This window comes from Thermobia domestica, chromosome 6 (assembly GCF_964235325.1).
Source record: "Thermobia domestica chromosome 6, izTheDome1.hap1.1, whole genome shotgun sequence".
Classification (NCBI taxonomy): Eukaryota; Metazoa; Arthropoda; class Insecta; order Zygentoma; family Lepismatidae; genus Thermobia; species Thermobia domestica.
In genome coordinates, this window is record NC_137459.1 from 251,374,241 (window position 1) to 251,401,864 (window position 27,624).

Below are 27,624 nucleotides of genomic sequence, written 5' to 3' on the forward strand. Positions count from 1 at the left end.
GTTATGTCTGAAAATCATTATAATACGCCCCTCGTATATTAAATGTTTCTGGTCATTTATCATCCGTTAAGTAGATAGTAATTAATCATGATCATTTGTTTAGTACGTAAAAATATTTTTCCCTCGAAAGGTTGAACTAATTATTTTCGGTTTTGTTCAGATGTCTGGCGGAATTCTGTATTATTTTCTTGGCAACAGTGGATTAGCAGAATGCTCCATGCACAGGGCTCCATGTGTAAGAATGTAATTGGACTAAACAGTAGAACATTGACAGAGTTATGACAAAATACAAGGAAATATGCCTTTGCACTCTTACATATTGTTGTGTTTTATCTCGTTGTTGAACTTGTTAGTTTGCATCAGTAATGGTGCATTGAACATATTTAAACAACCATTGGACAAATTAGATAAAAAATATGGAAGTTTTCCTGAGTACCTTAGGCTACAAATGTTGGAAGAGGCGAAGAAGATGTTTTATTTTGGATATGATAGTTACATGGAACACGCTTTTCCTATGGACGAGTTAAATCCAATTCTTTGTGCCGGAAGAGGACCAGATTACGAAAATCCGTAAGTAAGGATGTGTAAAAAAAAAAAATACACACTATGTACAGTAATGGTAAAAACTTTGTGGGTCATCCATTAATCAGTCAAACTTTTGACCATGGACTGGATAGTATAGTTTTATTCATTATTTTCAAGCAGTTCTATTTGTTCCTCATCTCATTTGTATTTTTATGATAATTTTCTGAGCACCTATATATTATCAATAAAGCACTATTTAAAGCCTGCATATTTGAAACCTAGTATCCTTACTATATTCTAATATGTATATTCAAACATTTTAAAGACTTCCTCGGGATCACTTTCGTAGATTCATTTGAGGTGCAGATAATCCATCCGGGAATATTATATAAAATAAGATTATTTCAATGAATTGCTTACGATGTTTATTTCTGTATAAAGAACTGCAAGTATACTTACGGAGGTCAGGTTAGATCCAGTACTTGTTTTAGTGTGATGGAACTCAGTAGATTATAGTCTTCAGAAACCTTTATTTGTGTAGAGTTAGGTTTTTGATCAATTGTGTGGTAGTGAGTTTATAATTTTTAATTCATGAAGTGTTAAGCATATAGTGTATCATATGAGGGGTAAATTTGGATAAGGGCGTAACTAGCAATTCTTCAATTTTTCAGGAGAGAAGAAAAACAAACGCCCTTATCCAATTAACCAACGTATTCACCAGGGGCGATCGCCCCCCTAGAAGAGGAAACTTTCTTGTTTTATATATATAAATAAAACCCATCCCAAAGTTTGGAGCCCTTGAAAGTAGCAGTATGACAACCCCCCCCCCCCCCCAGAAGTCGGTCCTGGATCCGCTCCTGGTATTCACACGCTATTTTTGGAGATAGGCGTTTGCTACGGAGCAGAGATATTACTTTAGAACCACCTAGACACATACGGACATGCTCAAACTTGGAGAAAATATATATATATCGTTTTACCGGAAATAGATCGATACCCCCTTATCCAAATTACCCCTTCATATGATGGATAAGTGCGAATCAGCTGATTACATTAAAGTGTGCATTGAAGTTAGATTAGGTTTACCTGTGCTACGTTAGGATTATTAAAGATTTGTAGCAATGTTTTCATCTTAACTATTCTGAAAATATACTCTGGGTATATCTATACTTAAATAGAGCAGACACACACAATTCAATGTTCCGATTCATTGCTTCGATTGCAAGTGATTTAAGTACATGAAAAAACACGTAAACAAATCACAGTAATCGGAAGATAACCAAACAATAGACAATGTAATATTAACCAGTACAGGTATTGAATATGTGTACCTTACAGAAAATAGATTCACTTTCAAAAGAGTTTAAACGAGAAAGAGGATAATACCCCAAGTTAAAGTATACCTAACCATAAGTGGAATGTTGAAAGAAAATCTTCCACAAATTAGTGTTCTTCTGTGTCACCACAGCTCTTAGTTGAACCTTAATTTCCGTCAGAATCTGCCTCAATTTCTTCCGGTCTGCCACATCTACTTTCCAATTCTGTATTCCACCTTCCTTCATATCCCGTAAAACCATTTTCTGGATCTTTCCCTTCTCCTTGTGCCTTCTGTGTCAGCTAAGAAAGTATTCTTTACTACTCTTTCTTCTCCCATACTGGCAGTATTCCCTGCCTATTGTAAATGGTTAAGTTTTATGTATGTTACTATGCCTGTATTTGCGTACCTAATCTATGGTTTGTTGTTATATCTGATTCGATATGTATTTTCATATATTTTTACTACTCCATATATTTTCCTTAGTGTCTTCCTTTCAAAGCTTCCCAACAGATGTATTTTTTTCTTTCTGCACTGACCAAGAAGATCTGTATGTAAATAATGGCCTAGTGAAGGTTTTGTAGATTTTTTATTTGGTGTTTTTTAGATAAAGTTCTATCTTAATAAGGGAAGTAGTTCAAACTAGGCTTTATTTGAAGTTATAATTCTTCTTTCGATTTTTGTGCTCTGGTCATTATTTGCCGTGATTATAGATCCCAGGTAGGTGTATTCATTGAGTATTGGGAATTTGTATGAATCAATATAAAGATGTGATCCTAGTCTCTTCTTGTGTAGTTTGTTCTTAGACACAATCATGAATTTGTTTTCCCCTCATTTATTCCCAGCCCTACTTGTTTTGAGGTGTCCTCTAAGTTCATGAATGCTTCCTTCACTACTTTGACTCCTCCTAATAATGTTAATGTCACCTGCGTACCTTAAAATTTGTTGATTGTTGGTCACTAAGGTTCCAGTTCATTTTATTCCTGCTCGTCGCACTTCAGCTTCTAGCACCAAATCAAACAGTATTGGGGGTAATCTTTCTGCCTGTCTGACATCTTTCTGAATTGGAAATTGTTTTGATATATTACAGTGAAACCTGTCAACTTGGCCACCTGCTTATCTTGGCCTAGTTCGTCTTGAACCTGCATTTTCCCATAAGACATTCGTTACTTACTACTCTGGAAGTTGGCCACACTGAAGCAATGTTTACCCTATGATGATAATGATAAATTTACCTGCGTATCTTGGCCACGCAAAATACCGTTTTGTTATTTTTCTTAACTTTTTCGTATTCCCATATGAGAGGCAGATGTTCTGTATTTGTGACTGGACACAAAGAAGCATAGATTCGCACGATTTGTTCTTGGAGGTCAATGGCCAGAACGCTACCCTCATAAAGGGGTGGTGAAGGAAGGTGTGAATAAGAAAAAGCACGTACAGGAATTCATGAAATGGTTGTACGTACTCGTATTTGTTTACCTTGTCTGTTTTGGTAAAACCATTAGCTATATCAACTCCTCTCATCAGTGGGGAGCTTTAGTAATTCCGGAAAATTCTCAAGGTTAAAACTAACTATCTCAATTGTCAACTATTGGCACCTGTCGGCTTGTCAAAAGATAGCGGAGTTTTTGAGATATCAATTCCCTCAAGATTTTCTCAAAACATCTTTTGCCCCGAGGGAAACACTTCTAGCTCATTAACAAGAGGTAGTTAACTACAATATTAGAATGTGCATATCTGCCAAAAAGAATAAAACAAATACGTCTAGAATGAACCACCATTCAGTAATAACTGAAAAGAAGTAATATAAATTGCATATGATTTTCCAATTTATAACTTAGCTTTTCTTGTTTTCAATTTGAATAACTCAGTGTGCTATAATATCAATTTCAATAAACTGCGTACATACGCTTCTATTTCATGGTTGTTTGTGTTATTGTGTTTTCAATCCGAATAATCCAATGTACCAGACTAGTTTTCAGGAAGAGAAAGGTATGCACATATATTAAACATACTATAGTAATATTTTCTAGTACTGTGTATTTTATGATTACTCAATATACATTATTTATAAGTAGCTGTCGTGCCACTGCTTATTAAAATTTTACAATCAAGTAATACTAAAAATCCTATTCTAAAAATACCAAATCACACTTATTTTCTGTAAGTTGGCCACCTGGCTATGTTGGCCACTTTTCGATGGAACCGATGGTGGCCAACATAGACAGGTTTCACTGTACTTCGTATTTTTGTGTATGTTCTTGAATATTTTGCTGTGATTTTACATAGCTGCACTACTTATTCAGAAATGAAATGAAATCTGTAGTTTTACGTTCCACGGTATGCCAGTTAGGGTAAAGGAGACGGTGATTATGAGAAACGAATAAATTGGTGGAATGAAGAAAGTGGGAGGAAACGGGAGAACCCCGCGAAAACCCACGAGCACGGTGTTGGTCCACCACAAAGTCCACACGGCGCGAACTGGGATAGAACGAGGGACTCCAAGCACCGGAGGTGAACGCTCTACCACTGAGCGATCGCGCTCCCTTACTACTTATTCCGTATGCCTAGTTTCTGAAGTGCGTCTCACATTTTCTACCTGTGTATCTTATCATAGGCTTTTAAAATTTATGACAAAATTATATATGGCGATATTATTTTTCCAGAATTTCAGTAGAGTTTGTCAGGTTGTGAATAGTGAGTGTATGTTTGTTCGTCCTCTTCTGAAACCACCCTGATACTATCTCATTAGGATTAGTAATGTGATTAGTCTATTGTGTATGATGGTTGTCCGGACTTCATACGTTGTTGTGAATAGTGTAATCGCGCTGTAGTTGTTGCAGGACAGTTGATCGCCTTTCTTACGCATTGAGTTAATTAATCCTGTTTTCCATTCCTCGGGCAGGTTTATAAGGCTCGTTTCAAATTTTCTCAATATACGTTATGTTTTCTATTTCTTGACCTTCTTCCTTAAGGAGTTCTGCAGCGTGGAGTATTGTCCATTTCAGGGCTTTTTAATCGTTTGATTGATTCTTTAACTTCTTGAACTATTGAGGTCTCTGTTGCTCGTTATTCGCTTTATGAGTTTATGGTTTCTTTACTTTCGTAATGTATCTCGGCAGTTTTTTGTGTTTCTTTTTCATTATGGAATACTCGTTCATTGTTTTAGTAGATCTTTAGAGTTGAGAAGATTGTCATCTTCGTCCTTAATAGCTGCACAGTATGGCTTGAAACCTCGTTTAAGTTATTTAACTTCTCTATAGAAGATTCTTATCTGGCCTGTGTATCTTATATTTTCAACTTCTATTTGTTCTCTAGGCTATGCTTTTTCTTTCTTTCATAATATTTTTTTTTTCGCTTTCTTCCTCGCTTAGTTGTATATTTCCTGCTTTTCCCTAGTTCTGTGTATTAACACGTTGTTCCTGACTATATTGCATTGATTTATTGCTATCTCGCATTCTGTCGAACCAATAGTTTCGTTTGGCCTTAATCTTTTTTTCCTATAGCTTCTTCTGTTGTTCTGAGAATATTTTCTTATAATGGCATCCATACCTCTTTGATATCCTGTTTTATTGTCCATTCTGTTTTTCTTATATATTGAGTGAACTTTGTTCCTGTATTCATTGGCTCATTGTTCATAATTTCTCTATATCCCATTCCATAATTTTTGGTGGGTTATATTCCTGCTTTGTTCTTATTTTTGCGTTGCTGTTCGTTATTATCAGATAGTGGTCAGAGTCTGTGTTGGTTCCTACTCTTATTTTCACATCTCGGATATTGCAAGATGGTAGGTTTTATTCTGATTTTGTTATCAACTGTTTGCTACAAAGCGGTTAATTTGATTTTCCAATCTTTCCATCTGCTGATTTTCAAGTTTCTTTTTGTATTTTATGAAGGAACCATGTGCTTGATATTACCATATTCTTGAATAATACAAAATCAATTAGTCTCATGCTGCTGCTGTTCGTGGTTTCATTTGCACTGTATTTTCCAGTCGCGGCGTGATAGGAGCTTTCTTTGCCAATCTTTGCATTCTTATAACCTACAATTACTTTCATATCGTATATAAGGCATTGGTTGTACACTTTATTTAGCTAGTTTTAGAACTCATCATTTACACTGTCATCTTTTTCTTCTGCTGGTGCATGGTGTGTAATGATAGTGATATTATATGGTTCTGCTTTTATTCTGATTTTACATACCCTGTTGTCAACTGGATGTGACCTCTGACTATGCCTGACATTCTTCTTGTCGTTACCACTGCAATAAATGGTTTCATTTTGTCTTTGTTGAATTCCCTTATTGTTCCACTTCATCTCCTGTATCCCACAAATGTCTATATTATAGTTCTGAATTTCATTTATTAATTTCTGAAGTGCTTCTAGTCTATAGAGCTCTGACGTTGAAGGTTCCTATTAACATCTCTTTGCCCCTTTTCCATTTCCGATCCCGTTTTCTCTTGATCCGGTCTTCTAACAATGACATTTTTTCCGGTGTTAGGTTGGCAGTCTGACGACCAACACTTAACCTGGGGGACCATGCCCAACTACTTTTGCCCCCTTACCTTCCACACGGGTTTGATACTCTCTCTCCACCAAGGGTTAAAAGCACAACCACGGGAAGGTGAAGTCGGACTTGGGGTGGTAGGCTTCATTTCAGAAAAGTAATCTGCCAATTTACCATTCGGTGCACTTCACCACCTACCAATTGTAGTGTCAATTAGTCTGTTATCTAGAGTACGCCTACGTTCTAATCTATCCCAGTACCGTTACCATTAAAAAAAAAAAAAAAAGCTTTGTTCTATAAGGACCGAATTACAATTTTATTTGTTAAGAACAAACACGACTTAATTACAATATCTTAAGCGAAAACTGTAAATTCGTCATTTTCCATGTTTGTAATAATATGGAGAAAGAAATTCACACAACACTTTACTTCTTGTTTTTACACTCTTTGATAAACGTATATCCGTAATATGCTAAGTAATGAATAAAGTACAATCTTTTGCTAACCTTAAATGAATTAAGAGGTAAACTTGATAATGGACAGGTTAAGAATGATTTATTTCCGCCTGCATTCAATGCTCATTTGTTTCGCTGGGTTTCAACGTCATGAACTGCAAATGGAAGTTATAATGATTGTGTTTTGCATTGACTTATAACGAAAGACAGTTACAGTGTTTGTTTAATTCCTGAAACAGGGAAATCAAAAGAGCAAATGAATTAAAGTTATGTAAGGCAGGGTAACGTATTTACATGAAAATAAAGTGAAACCTATACCGACCTATGCTTTCTTTATCTAGTAGACGTATCGTTTGGAACCGTAAATGTGTTTAGATTCTTGCACTTAGATTGAGAGCGGAAGTGACAACTACTTAAATAATCCATACACGCTTCAGTTGCGCGTTGATAAGACCGCTTTAAAAGGATATTGTAGAGTAGGGTCGGGTTAGCTTAGGATTAGGGAAGTTTGGACCAATGTAGTTAAAATTAATCAAGTGTAATTTCTTGTGTCTGCGTGAGGATACCAACTGGAGCGGGCATTGTATAGTTCACCCGGATTAAATTCTGAGATTTGTCACAATTAAATTTTTTCTTAAAAATTGCAATATTGCAATTGGAATGTGACTTTAATCTGTTTATTTCTTCACAGTATTACAAACAACTGCTTGATTTACAAAATTTACGAATATATATATTCTTATCACTGTTACGTATTTTCGTTGAATGCAAAATAACTTTTATTATTATTATTATTATTATTATTATTATTATTATTATTGGTATTGGTACTTTGGTGTAATATCCTATATATGTAGGGAGTTCATGAGTAAAGTCAGCTCACAACGTAAATATAAGATATTCAAACAAGTCAGCACTCGACTATTTATTTTAACATTGTCACAGAAGCACTAATAAAAACTTACAAGTAAATATAATATACTGTAGACCAATCATCTTACAGTCTTTACACAGATTAGGACAAATTAACTGATTAACGAACTATAAAGGAGCATATAAGAAAAATTGGGTCAAGAACTGTTAGAATACAAGAGAACTGTTAAATGAACGAAAAGGAACCGCGTGTGCTATAAATTATAACTGAATCGTATATCCTTGCGTAACAAATTGATTGAAATGATAATAAGGAAAAAAGAGGGATTGAATGTCAACTAGCGGATTTCTAAATGAGTCTGAAAACCTATTCATGGCGCAATGTGTAATTATTTTATCTTACTCACAAGTCAGAGTATTTGAAACTAATTCAGTAAATGCTCCAATGGTAAGAAATATGATTCTTAAAAATTATATATTCGACGCAAGCAAATCGCAAACAAACATCTAAAACAGAATTCTTGTTGCCAGCCTCAGAAATTCGTCTTTGATCTAGTGGAAGAAAAATGAATTTTTGCAAATGAGGCCTGCCAAAAATTTGCGTAAAATTGCCTTAAAAGAGAGAGAGAGAGAAACGAAGGTGTACATTTCACTTTATAGGAAAGTTGAACATTTCTTATCACTTATTATTATTATCTTCAATAAATTTCTGTTTTTCAATGAATAGGATAATTAAAACGTTACAATACTCAGCCGGGTGACGGCTGGCTACAGGAAATAAACGTAATATGCATTATTACTTTATAATTTTACATTTGTGTATCTGGCAGTAGTTCTAACAGAATTTAATAATCAAAAACAATTATTCAAAGACACGATGGGATGTACAAGAGTGAGTCATAAATCTTCCAATATTTCTACAATCCAAGCAGCAGTTGCGTATATACGCCGGGATCGACCGTAAGCACAAGGCCATACTAGAGCAACAGGTAGTGTGACAAGCCGTCTATTCAATACGGAGACAACCACCCCGTCAGTATCTCTAGTCAGATTTTAATGGCAGTAACTGTAAATAATCAACATCATCTGATGTGTGAAATCTTTATGAATTCGAACTCGGGTCATAACACTGCGCCAGCAACCCAAAACATTTATCATGCGAAAGAGAAAGATGCAGTTAACCACGGCACAGCAACTCGTTGATTCCAGAAGTTTCATACAGGTTGTAAAAATGTCGAAGATCAGCCAAGGTCGAGTCACTCCACGGCAACAGATTCTGAAGTCATACGATATGCGATTCAGAAAACTCCATCGTCACCAACATACGACGATTGTCAAGCCATCTCGAAATGTCCCAGTCCATTGTGGTGGGTTACGAACTGGGGAAAACCACCGGAAGCTGCCGCATTGTGCCATGTGCTGAGTTGAACCCTCTCAAGTTTAGAGGAAAGTGGATGTGTGCCGACAACTACCGAAAAATGCGGGTAATGTGCGTTTTCTGAAACGGATTGTCACACACTACGAAAAATAGGTTTTTTCTCGAAATACGAATGTGCAAAAGCAGCGGTTGGGTAAGGGCCAATTTCCAGAACCAGTCATCAAACAGGGCTGTTTTGAGCAAAGGTAATCCTTTGTATGTAGTGGAACTACGAGGGGATATTTCACTTCGAATCCATTCTTAAAAGTCGTACCATCAATGCCAATCTTTATTTCAAACACTTGGAGCAGCTATATGCTTCACTACGCCAAAAATATCCTGCGTTTGTGAACCGAAAGCGCGCAATACTGCAATAGAATAACACAAAACTATACACGACTTCAAAAATCCAACAAAAAATGTAGGAACTTCATGGAAGTGAACTGATGCCATATCCGGAATATAGACTTTACTTTCTCCCTTCGAATTACTACCTATTCTGGTTCATGGCGCACTTCTGAAATCACAATGAACAGGTATGTTGTGTACCAGAATATTGCTAGACCATGGCAAACCCTTGTGTATTACAAGTTAATTAAATCAGTTTTTTCTTACTTGAAATATCCAGTAAAATATATTTATTAGTTTCGAAGTCAAACTGATTTATTCCTCGGTGAGAGTCCTCAAGACTATGGTACACGAACTATATGGTGACAGGTTCTTTCATTCTGTTAATCTAGAAATTTATTTGAAGGAAAACAGTCATCAGGTATCTTTTGTAAGTTATTGTCACTTCCCAATATCTGAAATAAAAGTTATGGAGTGTCGACATAAAATTCAGCAGAACATTAAAAAGTAACAAGACCTCAATGATGGTTCCGCGGTGCATCAACACAACTAGTTTTGTAACTAGATAACTGCCATTAAATCGCCTGAAGGCCTTTCGTTACAAATAGCTGTGTACTTACGTTTGTAGAATATCATAAAATTGTGCACTTTCGGTATTAGACATTAGTCTAAGTCGAGTCTAATTGGTGGTTCTAAAAGGCAAAAGCTAAACAGAACTATACCTTCAATAACTAGTTCATGAATGTCCATTAAAGACAGTAATTGAATTCAGTTTTATGGACAATATAGTTAAAAATAGTTCCTAGTACTGTGACAAAACAACTAAAAGAATATACGAATAATTTTCATAAGGATAAAAGTAGACTAAAGTTTACATTTCAAACTATTGAATTTCAGAAAACTTATCAAATAAACAAAAACATAAGTGGATTCAAAGAACTTAGCCTAGCTTTAGCATTCAAAGTCAGAGAAAAAAAAGTCATACAATTAAGTATTAATTAACATAAACATTGTAGAAAAACTAGAAGAAAAATCCAAGTACAGCAATAACCTAGAAAATAGAATAATGGTACCTTCAGGTATAATTCAGATTTGAGAATGAACCCTTGTAAGAGCCGTTTAGAGAGAAAACTATAATGAATATTCAGAATTGTATATAATGAATATTCAGAATTATATATAATGAATTCTTACTTCATATTGGTTTTCTTCATATATATATATATATATATATAATATTAGTTTGTAGTTAACTAAACGCTATATGTTTATTGTCGTTATATATGTACTTGTAAAATACCTTTATATATATTCCATGTAATATTCCTAATTATACTTTTGTTAGGTTAGGTGGTAGAGCAGCCTACGGCTGAACCTCGCCTCAGGAATAAAGGCATTTTCAATTCAATTCAATTCAATTAAGGCTAATGTCCCCTAGTACATCTATGGCAGTCTAGAAGTAGATACCCAAATAACCTTAAGCAAGTATAAATGAAACATTTTAATAACTGCTTCCTCCCACCTTACTACTACACACACAAACACAAAGAGAGAGAGAGAGAGAATAAGATAAACGAAAAGCTTCGCAGCTTGAAGAGATACAAAGGAGAAAGATTATTCTTAAACATTAATAATAATAATAATAATAATAATAAAAAGCGGAATCTTTCTGAAATAAGCTAAATATATAGAAATGAGTACGGAGAACTAACTACAGACTAAAAGGCTATCCTAAACATTTCACAATACAATGAATATTATACTAATGCAAATAAAAAATACTTTGGGAACAAACTAAAGCTATAAGGTATGTAATCAAAGACTCTGTGTAGCCCAATAACAACACAAGTAATAAAGACAGTATGAAAATAATAGTGAAAAGAACAAAAGCGGAAAAAAACTGGAAAAAGAAACAAACTTCATCGACCTAACATTGCGCAATGTATGACTCTACCTGAAATGACTGTAATATAATAGCTATTTGCTCTTGTCATTAGTTTCTGGAACACCGCAGAACAAATCAAATTACTAGCCTCCAGAAGTATTCAAACTTCTTTATGTTCGACAGACAGTAGCAGAAAATAAATAAAAGTAACAATCAGCATGATAAAATTGCTCTCCTGTAAACTTAGACAAATGTGACACTATACCTCCGAGGGGGAGATATATCACCCATAAACCTAAAAATCCTCTTAACATGCCCGAACAACGCAGCAAACACAACTAACTAGAAGTACCAAATGACAAAAGAAAGAATAACAGTTCACCCCAAAACTAAAAGAAGAGTCCTTAAGGACAACCAGAACTAGCTTATATTTACCTATATGCCATCTTTGGCCTATCTAAAGTAAATAAACTTCTCACCTTAGATGTAGTCCTCTCTGTTTTAGTTTATGTTGATATTTCGACTGACTTGGGAGTCATGCTCACATCCGTTTGTTACTTCTTTCAGGCTGGTAGTCCTTTGTACTCATCATTAACTGCGTGTGTACTGTCCTGTAAAGAAAATTGGCCCAAGGATTCCCGGACTAAACTAATTTCACATAACACTTATTACAACTTTACCACTTTCATTGAGATTGGTATCCGTCCACTAACATACGAATTAAAAATAAGCTATTTCTTGTAACGGATTTTGCTTCCAAGTTTATTTCATGATATTTGTATGTTAACTCGGTCACTTAACATATTGATTTTCATGTATTCTCTTACTCTAATGTCGCTAGTTAATAATTGAATTTATTAAGGCTTTTGCGCAAATTCGTTATTTCATATTCATTAAATTCTTATTGTTAATTAACAAAAAATTGGTTTCTTACCAGTATATCCTCTCAGTGGGAAAACTAAATATTCTCCAGACGTATCGGAACAACAATTCCATCCCCATCCTCAGTAAGGTAACAAGGATAAAAACGTATAGGAGAAATATGGTATGGGAACAGGAATACATACCACCGAATGAGCATAACTTAAAACATACCCTCTTCTTGTTACTTTTTTGATTATCTAAAGTGTTCTTTAATTTGAGTGTTAATATTGAGCTTGGTTTAACGTTATATGTGAAGAATCACATTCACATTGAGCACGATAAATACTTCACTTATTTAATAGATCAATAAAGCAACTTTTAAAGTCAGTGAGCTGCTTTTCTAAACTTTATGGAGGTATACTGGTAGCAGATATGATGAATTTTTGTCGATAATTGTGGAAAATATAAAATTCTATTAAATTTTTGTTTCTTTGCGAATAGCTTGTTTAGGAATTTGTATCAATCTGTGTGTTTGATTAACCCATTCTTGTAAGATACGAACTTATAGCCGTTCTTTCCTCTATTTGATATAAAAACTATTTCATCATTGAGATCACATGGACGATCACAAATTTGTAGTGCCCTACGGAGGAAATTCTTCCAAATATTGGCCTTGTACAGTGTTGAATGGGATGACTGTTGATGTATGTATATAAGTAGTACTTCCAGTGGGTTTTAGATATACTTTCGTTACAAATTTATTATGCGCTTGAGTAATCAGTAAATCTGGAAAAAGGAAGTCAGTTATCAGATTCAAGCTCGAGAGTGAACTTCAACTTAGGACGCTGATTATTGAACTGTTCAAATATCAGTAAAAGAATTTTCATTACGTGCAAGTAGTAAAACGTCATTAGCATAAGGATAATATACATAAATGTTTCCAGTTGTAAAATGTGTTTAGTTTAATTCTAAATCCTGGTGTTTAAGTATATTAAATGTTATCGTTTAAGTATATATATTGCTGTCTTGTGTGTCTTATTTTTCTTATTAACTGTTTCGAACCGCGTGCGTTTGATTATACTAGCTTCTTCTGTCCAGTGATTAACCTTCTCGACTCTTCCTATTTTCCTTTGCTGACTTATGATGAGGAACAGTGAGCGAAGTTTGCAAATCAAGTATTTTTCTAGATAATTTCCGTTGTTTATTTCGCATGTATGTAAATCTTAAGTATAAAAATGAATGTATGTATGTGTGTATATTTGTCCCATATACAAATCCATACCGTTAGCTTGACATACTTCAAAGTAAGTGTATCGAAGAAACCGAAGTCTGGAAGAGACCACAGGCTGTTTAGGATTTTTTGATGTTTATCCTATGGAGAGGAGGAGAAGAGATTCAAACGGGAAGAAATGGTTTGAAATTTATGCCAGAAATAGTCTCTCACGAGATTCTTATGTTAGGAAATGAAACTGTGTGGGGGTAAGACACTCCTAGCAACCCTAGGAGACGAAAATGGGGTGACATGTAAAAATAATCGAAAACGACCGATGTTAGTGTTAAATCCATAGTTTTCGGTGTCGCTAAGCTAGTTGATGACATTCCCTCATGTCGTCTAAGTCCAAATTCAGTCCCGATCGTCATAGAAAGTGAGATGGGGAGAAAACTAACATGCCCACAGTAATCGAATTGAATTGAATTGAAAAGGTTGGGGTGGGTGCGCCGAAGGTCTTTTAGCACCCATCACTAGGTAAGAGGACACACAGTAGACGCGAAGAGACGCAAACACACACAGCTGAAAACCGTACTCTCCGTAGAGGAGAATGTCATAAGGAACACACTAAAACAGTCACTCAGGGCACCAGGCTGATTGCAGAAAAAGAAAAGCACAAGATAAAATAATAATGCAAGAAATGTTAAAAGCGGTGCACTCACAGAACACTGCACAGTCACAGAAGCACACAGAAAAGTCAAATGGCTGATAAAACTTGCTGAAACATGGACATAAATAACATGGAAAAGGTTTTTCTGTTCCCTATAAAACCACTCTACAGTTGGAAATTTTTATTTTTACTGACTTACTTAGGTAATACTAACGAAAACGTTCAAGCATACATACCGAATTTCACGTTTGTATTCCAATTTCAAGTACCTAAAATATGAGATTATAAGTCCAAAAGATTCCCATTTAAATAGCATGGGGAATTTCTTCATCTCCCCTTTAGACTCCCAAAAATTAAAGATATTCACTTTTGACAATTTTTCGGTCGGTTAGTTCTGAAAAGCTACAATCATGTCAAATTTAGTCATTGTAGCCCTACAGGAAGTGCCCTATAGTTTTGGGGTGTAAAAGGTGTGCCATATAAATACCATGGGAAAGATTTTTCAGTTCCCCATAAAACCACTCTAAAGTTACTGATTTACTTAGGTAATACTAACGAAAACGTACAAGCATACCGAATTTCAATTTTTAATTCCAATTCCAAGTTCCTAAAACATGAGATTATAGGTCCAAAAAAAGACCTATTTAATTAACATGGGGAAATTCTTCATCCCTCTTCATAATTTCAACTTTCCACGTCAACCGGAAGCACCCCTTTAATTTATGTCGGTTCATGTAGTTTTATATACAGTTAGGATATGTTGGTGGCAAATATAATTAAGATTACAAGCTTTTATGAAAGGTGTATATCATTGGAGAGAAAACCCGAGGCAGTATGAAACTCGCAACATGCGCGTCATGTAATGAACTCCGTAATTTCGCAATGTGGAAAGGTAGGGAACAACTAAGTATATTGAAACGCCAGTTATGTTTAGTGATGTAGCAGCGAGGATTCAGCATCAAGAGTTTTGGGCCCTGTTGATACTCTTCGTATTTAGGTAATGAAAACTGAGACATTAGCGATCGTGATTTTGTAGTTCGGGTAAATGAATTAGAATCTCGTTTGGACATAACTCTCTGACAAATATTTAATAGAATATATCCTCCCCGCTGTTCTAGTGGCTAGCATGTGCGCCTTGCTTGTGTAGGGTCTTGGGTTCGATTCCCGGTGGGAGAGCCCTTGGGAACTAATGTTGCATGTGACACATTATGACTCCTTTAAAAATGTACAATTTTAAATTTAAATCCAGCAATATGCCACAATTGAGAATGCCAATATACGACATTGACATGGTAAACTACAGAAAGAAGTGAAATATGAACAAAAACATCAGAGGTGCAAAAAGTGCAGCCAAATTCGTCAGCCTCAAAAAGTGTTGAGATGAGGGTGGATGAGCCAAGTTCCATGGCCACTGCATCTGAAACGAACACTGGAACTTGGCGCGAGGTGTCAAGGAAAATGATGTTAAGGAACATTAGGGATAGTGGTGGTCGGCGTGGTGGGTTTGGGACCACCACCAACCTTACGAATATCAACTTTGCTAAGACGCTAAGGCACATATACAGTATACTGCAGTAAGAGTTGATGGTTCGAAACCCAGACAAGGAAACCTTATATTCCTGCACGAAGTGTCAAGGTAAATGATGTTAACGAGCCTTAGGGATGGTGTTTGTGAGCGTGGTGGATTTGGGGATCGCCACTAGCCTTAGGGCTGAAATGTCCTGGCCGTGAAACTAGGAACAGACATCTTAATGTATTCGAATATGTTAGACACCTACGCGCGAAGTTCCAGTGTTCGTTTCAGAGGCACTGGCCAAGGAACTTGGCTCATCCATCCTCATCTCAACACTTTTTGAGGCTGACGAACTTGGCTGCACTTTTTGCACCTCTGGTGTTTTTGTTCATATCTGACAAGGGACATCACCCAATTGTCCGGCTCCGATTTCAATGAAACTTTTATTGCTGATAGAGGACATGTAATCATTACTTGTGATGACAGAAATTTTTGCCATGGTGCATGTTTTCTATTTTTTAATAATTTTTAAAAGTTGTGATGTGGTCAATAGAGATTACTGCAGAAGTCCCTTATTACCCTTTGTAAACGGAGTGTTAATGAAAGAACAACCATGTAGATACGTATAGAGCCTAGGGGGAAGTCGTATGGTACGTATGACCTTGACGGCAGCCATCTTGAAATCCACCATTTTGAATTAAGGTCAAGTTTTTAAATGGGAGTAGGGTAACATGATACATAATTTCGGGCTAGAATTTAATCGGAAAGACAATGGTGAAGTTAGTTTTAAGATACGCCCATTTGGGGAAAAGTTACAGGCATATTAATTGTTTATACTTACTATGTGCGTAAGTCCCTTACCTCCGCTTCTAACCCGCGTATTAATGATAATAAGTAGATAAAGGTTTCTGTAATACATATTATGCCTAGAGGAAGGTGATACGATAAGGATATTCTTGACGGCAGCCATCTTGAAATCCGCAATTTTGATTTAAAGTGGTTTTGAAAAATGAAAATCATAGCATGTGACACCTCATTTTAATAGTAAAATTTCCCCAAAAGCCAATGATATGCTTATGTTTGTTCTATAGTTAACCAGTATGAATTTAGGGTCTTCTAATGTGCAGCAAACATCCATTCTTCGATCTTCCAAATTGGAAACACTCCAACGCATGTTTTAAGATTCCAACTGGCACTTTGCAATTGTTGCCATGGCTCATGTTTTCTAAATTTATTACATTTTTTTAAGAGTTGCGATTTGTCAGTTCATGAATAGTGTTGGGATAAGCATCCAGCAATCTTTCTGAATTTTGAAGACTTGCCATGTAATTATTGAGTTCATAGGCAATGTAATTATTTATTTCCTATACCTGGTTTTTGGGGAAAATTTACTATTAAAATCTGGAGCCACATGCTATGGTTTTCAGTTTTCAAAACTTCACTTTAATTCAAAATGGCGGATTTCAAGATGGCTGCCGTCAAGGTGATACGTACCATACGATTTCCCCCTAGGCTCTATACGTATCTACATGGTTGCTCTTTCATTAACACTCCGTTTACAAAGGGTAATAAGGGACTTTTGCAGTAATCTCTATTAACCACATCACAACTTTTAAAAATTATTAAAAAATAGAAAACATGCACCATGGCAAAAAATTCTGTCATCACAAGTAATGAACACATGTCCTCTATCAGCAACAAAAATTTCATTGAAATCGGAGCCGGACAATTGAGTGATGTCCCTTGTGAGTATTAGTTATTTGTTGTTGAAACTGTAAAGTGATCTAAGAAATTGTTAGTATATGTTAGTGAAGGAACATAAATCAATGAACGCGTATGGTAAATTGTAAAAAGTTCGTTTTATGCAAAACGAAAATGGAAATAAAATAACAATGAAAATCGGAGTTATTGACGCTTGAGTTGTTACGTACTATATTGTATGTGAAGTGCAGTGATTCAGTGCTTGTGGCCTGAAGGCGTGAGTATAATTGTTTAATAGAGCTTCCTTATGGGAACTAGTGTATGTATGGGCTTTCTGTAGATACTCTCCTTTTCTTTTAGTTCTCAATTCCAACAATGTTTTCATCATCAATCATTTATATTGTTTATCTTTAAAAAATCATTTATATTTGTTCATCGTTAAAAATATTGCGTATATTAAATCAAAATGTTTGCTTTCTTTTCAAGTAATGTCATTTCTATTGTTTTGTTTTGTTTCAGATCCAATATAAATATCAATGATATACTAGGTGATTACTGTCTAACATTAGTAGACTCTTTGGATACATTGGCCATTTTGGGAAACATATCTGAATTCCAGAAAGCAGTTGAACATGTGGTAAATAATGTCAGTTTTAACAAGGATAACACTGTTCAAGTTTTTGAAGCCAATATAAGGTAATAGCTCCAAATATTTCAAAGATTATAGTAAACACTTAACTTTAAAAAGCTGGTGATCACAAACGGTCTGAGAAACAGTCCGAAAATTAATTTCTTCTTAACGAAATTATAATTTAAAGTTTTTATAAGGCACGCAATAATTACCTGTGTGCATTAATTCTACCTACAAGTGGAAACACATTTTTTTGAATTTTCTGTAATTTTTTCTTAAGAAATCTTGTTTATTTTGAGGAAACATCCTATTATTTTTAATAGTACAGACAATTGTTTTTATATATATATATATATATATATATATATATATATATATATATATATATATATATGGTCTAGGAATTAATTCGTGCGGGTGGACAAGAGATGGCGCAACGAACGGAGCGTCCCACAGTTCCGTGTATCCACACATGTGTTGCAAACCCCTGTCATCGCGTATCGTTCGTAGTATAGGGCAGTGGATTAAAGCGTCAACAACACCAGTTTGTAGTTAAGTGAACATGGCGCAATTTGTGCCTGATAAAGTGTTTTTGCGGGGTGTCCTGCTGCATTACTTTAACATGCAGAAAAGTGCGACTGAAAGTCATCGTATTTTGGTGGAAGTGTATGGTGACCATGCTCTAGCTGAGCGAACGTGTCAGAAGTGGTTTGCACGGTTTAGAAGTGGTGATTTCGGCTTGGCAGACCAAGAGCGAGCTGGACAGCCAAAAAAATTTCAAGACGAAGAATTGACAGCATTGCTCGAGCAGGATTCGTGTCAAACGCAGGAACAACTTGCAGCAGCATTAGGCGTTGATCAAACAACAGTCTCCAAACGCTTGAAAGCCATGGGAATGATTCAAAAGATGTCACATTGGGTTCCACATGAATTGAAAAACAGAGACGTTGAAAGACGAAAAACCATTTGCGAATTGCTGCTTCAACGACAGAGCAGAAAGGGGTTTCTGCATCGAATTATTACGGGTGATGAGAAGTGGATCCATTACGAGAACCCTAAACGAAAAAAGGCCTGGGTGAAACCAGGTGAACCAGGTCCATCACAACCAAAACGAGATATTCACTGTGCAAAGGTTATGCTGTGCATATGGTGGGATATGAAAGATGTGGTGTACTATGAGCTGCTGCAACCGGGTGAAACTATGAATGGAGAACGTTATCGACGACAATTAATGCGTTTGAAGCAAGCTCTGGCCAGAACACGACCAGAATGGGAGAACAGACATGATAAACTTATTGTTCAACATGATAACGCTCGCCCACATGTCGCAAAACCGGTCAAAACCTATTTAGAAAATGTCGGATGGGAAGTTTTACCCCACCCGCCGTATTCACCAGACGTTGCTCCTTCGGACTACTACTTGTTCGATTGCATGAACAACGATTTGATTGGACAGCGGTTTACTTCTTCAGAAGATATCGAAACATGGGTCTCTGACTGGATCGCTTCCAAGGATGAGGACTTCTTTCGCCACGGAATCCGTACATTGCCTGACAGATGGGTGAAAGTGGTGGCTAGCGATGGACAATATTTTTCTTAAGGTATTTATGTATTTTGTGTTTGTACTACAGCTTCAATGTGTGCGTACCAACCGCACGAATTAATTCCTAGACCAAATATGTTTTCTTTTCCTTCTTGTTTTTCTTTGCATATAATTCGTAAGTTTCAGTCCGGTAACTATGACATAAATCTAAATCAAAGGTTTCTGGAACTTTTTCTTAGTTCCTTTAGCACATTTGAGTCGGAATATATGTACCTTCACAGGTCACATTAAAGGACCAGAATTACATGTTGAAAATTACAGTTCTGTTCTACTTTAAGTGTTAATATTAAGGATAATTCCAGTGTTGATTTCAAAGAAATCATAGATATATAATAAAGATTTCTTCTAACTTCAAGAGCATGGTAGTTATATTTACATGAAATTCCATCATTTCTCGATTTTAGAAAGTATAAAATACTGTTGCCTTTGCATATAGTGAGTGATGTTTGAAGATACTTGGCCACCCACTTTGCTTATAAAAATCTGAAAAATGCCGATAATATATATATCTTTGATTTTTCATTTTCATGTGTAGATGAGATGACATCAGTTTTTGAAGAAAAATAGATCGTCGTACATGTTAGTGTAAATTTTATCCAATGATACACAAAGAGAGAAAAAATCCACAACTGGACCGAGATTCAGATCCAGGTTCTTCGGCGTACCGTGCCGATGAGTTAACCACTATGATACTCAATCCGGTCTTTCCATACATTCCAACAGCCACACATTCCCTCACTCTTGAAGTCGGTGTTCATTCATTCAGATCACACGGTTTATGCCGAAACTACTGTTGTGCTTGGACAATCCAATATCCACATTCGGTACATCTCGGACAATGTATTATACATTATATTGATAAATGGAAAGACAATAATGAAGGAAGTGGTCTAAGTGAACGAATACAGACTTCAAGAGTGAAGGATTGCGTAACTGTTCAAGGAGCGGACTGGGTAACGTAGTGGTCAACGCATCGATACGGTACGCCGAAGATCCTGGGTTCGAGTTTCGGTCCAGTCGTACATTTTTGCACTCGTTTTCTGTCATTTAATTCGCATCTATAGAGGAATTAATGTGTTAAAAATCAATTGTTTTTTCATTTGTCAATAAAATTTTATCCAGTTGATTTTTCTTAATTAATTTATTCTTTTCATAGGATATAAGTGATTCTTTTTTAACTTTCGAGCGAGAATAGGAGAGAAGAAAGTATATTAATCGTGAAATAACATCGAATTCGAAATTTCAACGGATTTACATGTTTCATTCCCCTACATACCGAAAGACGCACTTTGGATGTGTCCGTTTGTTCGTTCCGACATAAATATGTTCGTTCGTCTAGAGGCCATACCGTTCAACGCCTCAAGATGAAATTTTAACACTAAGGTTCTTACAAGATTCTCTAGGGTGGGTTTTGAATCCTACCCCGAAAAATAATGGTAGTTTACTGGTAAACGGTGAAAATCAAAATTTCTGATTTTCTCAGAAACGACTATAACAATTTTGTTCATATTTCATAAATCAATGTTACATTAACAACCCTATAATAAGGGATAATTCATTTTTCTAAGAAAAATCCGTAAGGGGTTTTTACTTTTGCCGGACGATTTTCTCCTAAGCGAATCAGATTATGCTTTTTCATATACCATAAATACTATTTCTTAATAGCCTGATCATATACCATAACTTATTTGTCCTGAAAACATCCAGAAAAAAATAGTTTAATGTTCGGAATGTTTTATTTTGGGATGACTTCTTCAAAAACCTACAGGAGATTTTGTCCATATATCATAAATCAATGTTTCATTAATAACCTGATAATATGGCATACCTTATTTGTTCTTAAAAAAATACGAGAGGATAGTTTACTTTCATCATCATAGGTATTGTGCCTTTATTGGCAGGTCACTTGCCACAGCTGAGAAGCTTCCATGCTCCACGGTCTTCCGCTAACCTCTTCGTCTTCACGTATGATCTTTCTGTTTTTATATTATCCATTAATTGTGGTCTCCTTCGCCCCCTCCCTCTCTTTCCCGCCACCATACCCTCTAGGACGTCCCTCATGATACAATCTCTTCTTTGGCAATGTCCCAACCAGTTTCTCTTCCTCTTCCTAATAATATCTAAAAGTGTTCTTTTCTCACCCACCATTTCTAACACACTCTCATTCGTTATCCGCTCGACCTAACTAATTATTTCCATTCTTCTCCATACCCACATTTCGAAGGCTTCCACTCGATTTTCATCACCTTCACGTAATGTCCACGTTTCCGCCCCATACAGTAAAACACTCCACATGAAGCATTTTATAAGTCTTTTTCTCAACTTTTGGGGATGTTTATTTTCGGATGATTTTCTCGAAAACTACTCAGGTGATTGTGTTAATATTTCATTAATGATAGTATAATATTGCATTAATCACTTCTCGTGAAAATATCCTCAAGGGATAGTTTACATTTTAAAAAATCCTCAAATACGACTCATGCAATTTTGTTTATCTCATAAACAAATATTTCATGAATGATTTTAATATATGGCATAAGTCATTTCTCATGGAAAAAAAAAAAAAAAGCCCACGAAGAGCTTAGTTTTCTTCGACAAACTTTTCCGAAAACATAATATTTCATATTTCATAAATATTTCAGTAATTACTGTAGCACAACATGTTTAAGACATTGGAGCGAGAAAGTTCAGTACTGTGGCCCGTATTTTTTATTACGTTTGTATTCAAATGTTATTTTAGGTTATGATAATCTTGAAAATTTAGTTCCACAATTTACAAGATGCATACTAACTCGCTAATATCTTATTTCAATAAAACTGCCTTACAAATGCACCTATCAGCAAGTGAAAGAGCAAAGTAGATAGAAGAAAAAACTAGAGTTTGAACGTGGGGACATTTCGAACAATGATTCGAGTTATCGGAAGTGACAAATAATGAAATAATGTGTTAAGGTTGTTTTCATGTATATTATTGTGTACTCCTCCCCCCTCCCCCGCAAAAAAGTTTATTTGCACTCATTATATTCGTTCTCATAGTACTGTCGAATGATTACCCCTGACACCTGCTTATCACCGAGAACGCCTTTGGTGGTATCGAGTGTGACTGCAAACGCGCACCGCGTGGGGTCGGTGGGTATTTAGGTAAGCGGTAAAATCCAGCATTGTTCGCACTTATGTTGAACCCACACCTGTCATGCTCATATGGGGAAAGTAAACTACACATTCCGATTGCACCTGGTCTTCATTTAGAAGAACATTTTTTTCTAGTTTATGGTCTTACGGTTATGTTCCGAGGGTAACGGAGATGGTCATGATAATGAAATGGTGGAATGAAGAAAGTTGGAAAACTCCGAGAAAACTCATGCACACAGTGTTTGCCCACTACAAAGTCCACTTGGCGCGAACTGGAATCGACATAGGAACCCCACGAACCAGAGATGAACGCTATACTACTGAGTCACCGTTGTTCCTTCAGGAAAGTATGACTAGGATATTGTACTTTGTTACGTCGCAAATCCTGTTTTCCAACCCGTATCGGTTGAATAGCATGCATTCCGTACCCTACCAGGGCAACCAATCGTGCTCTTCTCGGTATGCATCTACTTTGGCCTGCTAGACCTCCGGACTTGAGTCATATCGAGCACATGTGGGACATGGTGAGATGACGCCTGATTGCTAACCAAGCTCTGATAATAACATTGTTTAGCTATGCATTTAGAATATAATAATTGTGGGAAACCGTACGACGAATAGACATTCCTTGGAGTCAGATCCGTGAATTTCTTGTGGTTGTTTAATCCCTAACATTTTCAGAAAAAAATAGTTACGAATTATTTATTTATTTTACGGTTTTGTGTGGATATGAAATGATACAAATAAACAATTTTTATATAATCACAGGCAAGTAAGATAATGAAAAGCAAAGTAGAAACAAATAATGATATGGAGGGAAAATAAAAACATTTAATTACTAAAAAATAAAAATATCATAGAATGCCATTCTATAGATTGTCTCAGCTGGTATCTAGTTTTGAACGTGTGAATATGGAGCTTTTTTCATTAAATGCTGACTTAATAATACCGTCAAGAAAGGGGAAATTGGCGTTACTCACTCCACAAAACTGAACCTTCTTATGATAAAAACACAATTACGTAATTTTAAATATTCATTTCCCAAGCTTTATGGTAGGCAAATGCGAGTAAGAATCAGTTCGTCTTTCCATTTTTAAACGTTCTGATCGGAACACTTTTCTTTCTCCATTTCAGTGAAAAACATGATGTCGTAGAAAAGAAAAATCTGGTCCTATGAGATGATGTAAATTGATGTCATTCGTGTTCACCTTACCAGAACTGAAACCAACTAGGAAAAGACAGAAAGGGAGAAAAGGAGGAGGAAAGGGTTTGTCGTTTATTCTACGGCTGTCTTTAGTAATATGATGTGTAATCCGTAGTGGGTTGGTTTGTGTAATTGAGAACCTGAGAGCTACCAAAAGGGAAAAGTAGATTTTCGAGGAGTCATTCGGCATTGGAATTCTACTATATGTAAGGTCAAACGAGAGCCCTTCTATCATGAAGGTGATAATCTGGCCCCACGTAGCGTAGCGGGTTCGATTCCCGATGGGAACACTCGGTCGGAAAGGTGTAAAAGCACTTTCAGGTCATCCATCCTAAGTGAGTTTCTCTCATTCACACCAAGCAATACCGGGATGGTACCTAACGTAAATGTCCCAGGATGTTTCCCCTACTTTGCCGGGTAGTGTGGTCATCGAAAGGCATCATCCCTTACATGCAACGGGCTAAAATGGCTATAGTTGCCGCCAGCCCAGAAATATAATCCCTAATTCCTTATGAAGGAAAGAATGATACAGTCGTTTGTCGCAAAACTACCCCAGTTTAGTAATAATTCATGATGATAGATGCATGCTACTTTATTGTCGCTTTATATCGCGTTTCTATGATTTTTGAGCCAACTGTTATGTGATACAGATTTAAAAATGGTTATAAATATATGACGTGAGACCACCGTTAGCTTTTTCAGAACAGTTCTAATTTGTTGCTCTTATCTCTGGTGCGTGGTCTCTGTGGTTCGATTCTATCTCACGCCAAATGGACTTTGTGTTGGACAAACATCGTGTGCGTGGATTTCTCGAAGTTCTCCCACTTTCATCATTTCATCTTTTAGTTCATTATCATCATCACGATCTTCCTTAGCCTCGGTGCATAGTATGGGACGTTAAACTTAAAAATATTATTTAAAAAAAAAAAAAAAAACTGTCGTGGAATTGAGCCATTTGAGTCATCAATAGTTTCCAGAGGAATATTGTTCCATTCCTCATGCACTGCTTCACTCAATTCCGTCAGCAAGGTTGGAAGAGGAGATCTGCTACGGAGTCTTGACTTTCAGAACTGACCAGGTGTTTAATAATGCTGAGGTCAGGGTTGGGGACCCACGGTAGTAGTTCACCGTGATGTTCATGGAGCCACACGTCAACAGTTCCAGCAATATGAGTTGGCACATTGTCATAATGAAAATTTGCATTTTGCACTGAAACATATAGATTACAAGATGCATGTGGTTACCTAAAATGTTCACATAATCACAAGAAGTAATATATTCTGTGAACATAATCACAGAACCTACTGAATAACAGGAACTTGTGACCCACATCAGTCTTAAGCATAAGCTTCTTTGGCGTGCGCGATACATAACTACGGCCTGTTCGAAATAAGGTGAAAGAGGGCTCATCGGACCATAGGAAGGGAGTAACAACTCTGTAATAGGCAGTGATATATAAATGAATATTCCGCGGTTCCATTAGAGGTGATATATTTTGCATGTTCTATCTGTATGTAGCATTTTCTTCACGTTAAAGTATTGTTGACGGTAATCAGCAGTTTAGAAATTGCAACTCCACCGCGAATGTTCAGATTAATCAACTAGCATTAGACTATGGTCGCAATAAGCTGCTCCAGGTACTGTTTGAGTCTGCAGCCACTTTTGCAGCATTCGTTCTGCGGCCCTTAATGACAATGTTTCAATGCTCGGCGATCACTGCCACAGTCTACTATTACTCTTCGCCAACGTTGTTTCGCCATGAGCTCTGTAGGCCGTCATCAGCTTGGACACTATTTTTCACTGCTCACCTAATATACTGCCAACCTTAGGTACACTTGCGCCAGTTAACCACACCCACAATTTGGCCTCTTTGAAACTCACGAGAGGGCTCTCATTTTGTATCACCACCGTCTACCTACTGCAATACACGTCTCCGTCCTTTCCCTCCTGGCGTACTACATGCAAGCATCTAATACACCACTAACAACAGCCAGGAATAACTAAACACATCTTCAGTGTTACAACCTCCCGATTTGCAAACTTAAAATTAGCCCACTATTTTGATTATATAATATCTTGGGGGTTGTGGTACTTCGAATATAATTAATGTTCCAGCGTTATCTTTAAAACTTATTGGATCAAATTGTGACGTTATTACTATTGTGGTTTAACGTACTTTAGTTGGATACATTTATTGTACATTTGTTTCTCAAATACACTTTTCTTTTCCTTGTGCGCTCGCATACCAATCCTGACATGTTAAAAATATTTAGTTTATTTTATCATAACAAGAATATATATGCATGAAACTATTCGTTAACTTTTTTTTTTTTTTTGTTTTGGTTTACATCAGCTGGGTATAATCTGGTTTGAGACTTATTTTTAATTAGTATTATTTTCTTAGAATAAGTGATTAGTTCTCATCTTTCTGAATTTAGATTAATATTAATTTATGCTTGTATATGGTAACAGCTCGAAGACAGTGAAAATGCGCTGAAAGTATTTTATTACGAGGGTAATCCCAAAATTAAGGTCTCCAAAGCGTTGGGGACGTAAGGAAACTGTTCATGCGGCTGTTGGCAACCTGTTGTTTGTTGTTTCCCCTACTGCGCGCAGCTTGCTGGGTTGCTGAGTCTAGGTTTGTCAGCCATTTGTTTTGGAGCTACCTCTTGGCACTACCACCAAGTGCGAAGTTCGCGCAGTTATTTAATTTTTGAAAGCAAACGGGTTTAAACCAATGAAATTCATCGAAAGTTGATGGAAGTGTCTGAAAAGTCATGCATGGGTGTCAATAACGTCCGCAAGAGGTGTAGGGAGTTTGCAGATGGTCGTACTGAAATTCAAGACTAAGAGCAGGAGACCGTCAATTTCCGACGAGATAGTCTTGAAAGTCGAACAAACCACTAAGTAGCATCTGTTTCCAAAGTTGAAAGAACATTTGATCTTAACGTGCTACAGCAACGACAACGAGGTGAGAGATGAGTTTCAGCGCTTCCTCAAACACATGGCGGTGAGCTGGTATGATATGGGCATGCAAAAACGGCCACAGCGCCTACAAAAATGCATCGACCCAAATGGGGAAAATAGCTAAATGTATGAGCTTTAAAATGATGTAAATATTATTGAAAATAAACGTTTCTTTGTATTTCTAAAGAATAGGAAGCCTTACTTTTGTGATTATCCTCGTATATAGACTGTTAATGTTGCTAGTAGTTCTGTTTTCTTATAGCTTGTTCTATAGCACTGGATGTATGGATGTTTTATGTAAGCACAATATATACGTATATATAAGCTTTGTACAATATATTGTGCTAATTGTTGTGCTTTTTGTAATTGTATATGTGTGAGTGATAATTGTGTCCACTAACAAAGATACTGGTATCCTTATATATCGTTTTGCTTTCATGGTATTATATTGTGGAACAAATGACAATAAATATCATTACGTGGTAGTACAGTTGGTTATGCTTAGAGCACGTGTATCAGTGTGCATGATATTTTACTGTTAAAAGTAACACTTTTTTTTTTTTTTTAGTTAAACAATTTTTTGGGCCAAAGTTTGGTAGTTTTCTTGCTTTTCATTTTTTCGTAAGTAATATCAATAATTTGCTTTACCCCACGATTTCTCTGGAGTGAACTATTTGACAACTCCAATATGGGAATCAATCCGAGAAACCCACGCACGCTTGGGCTGTATCCTCATTCTACCTCCTACTCTTACCTGTGGAGCACTAGGTTCGCAGATTTTGTCCCGGGATCCAGTTGGCAAGCT

At 36.2% G+C, this 27,624-nt stretch overlaps 1 protein-coding gene across 1 annotated transcript in view; it reads left to right on the forward strand.

The window, feature by feature from the left end:
• The first annotated feature begins 114 nt into the window (after positions 1 to 114).
• The window catches only part of LOC145688477 (ER degradation-enhancing alpha-mannosidase-like protein 1), a 90,669-nt gene continuing 63,159 nt past the window's right edge, over positions 115 to 27,624 (forward strand). The window contains exons 1-2 of the mRNA XM_081762762.1: positions 115 to 570; positions 17,802 to 17,978. Coding sequence (XP_081618888.1) covers positions 299 to 570; positions 17,802 to 17,978 — 449 coding nt within the window. The 5' untranslated portion in view covers positions 115 to 298. The remainder of the gene's footprint in view (positions 571 to 17,801; positions 17,979 to 27,624) is intronic.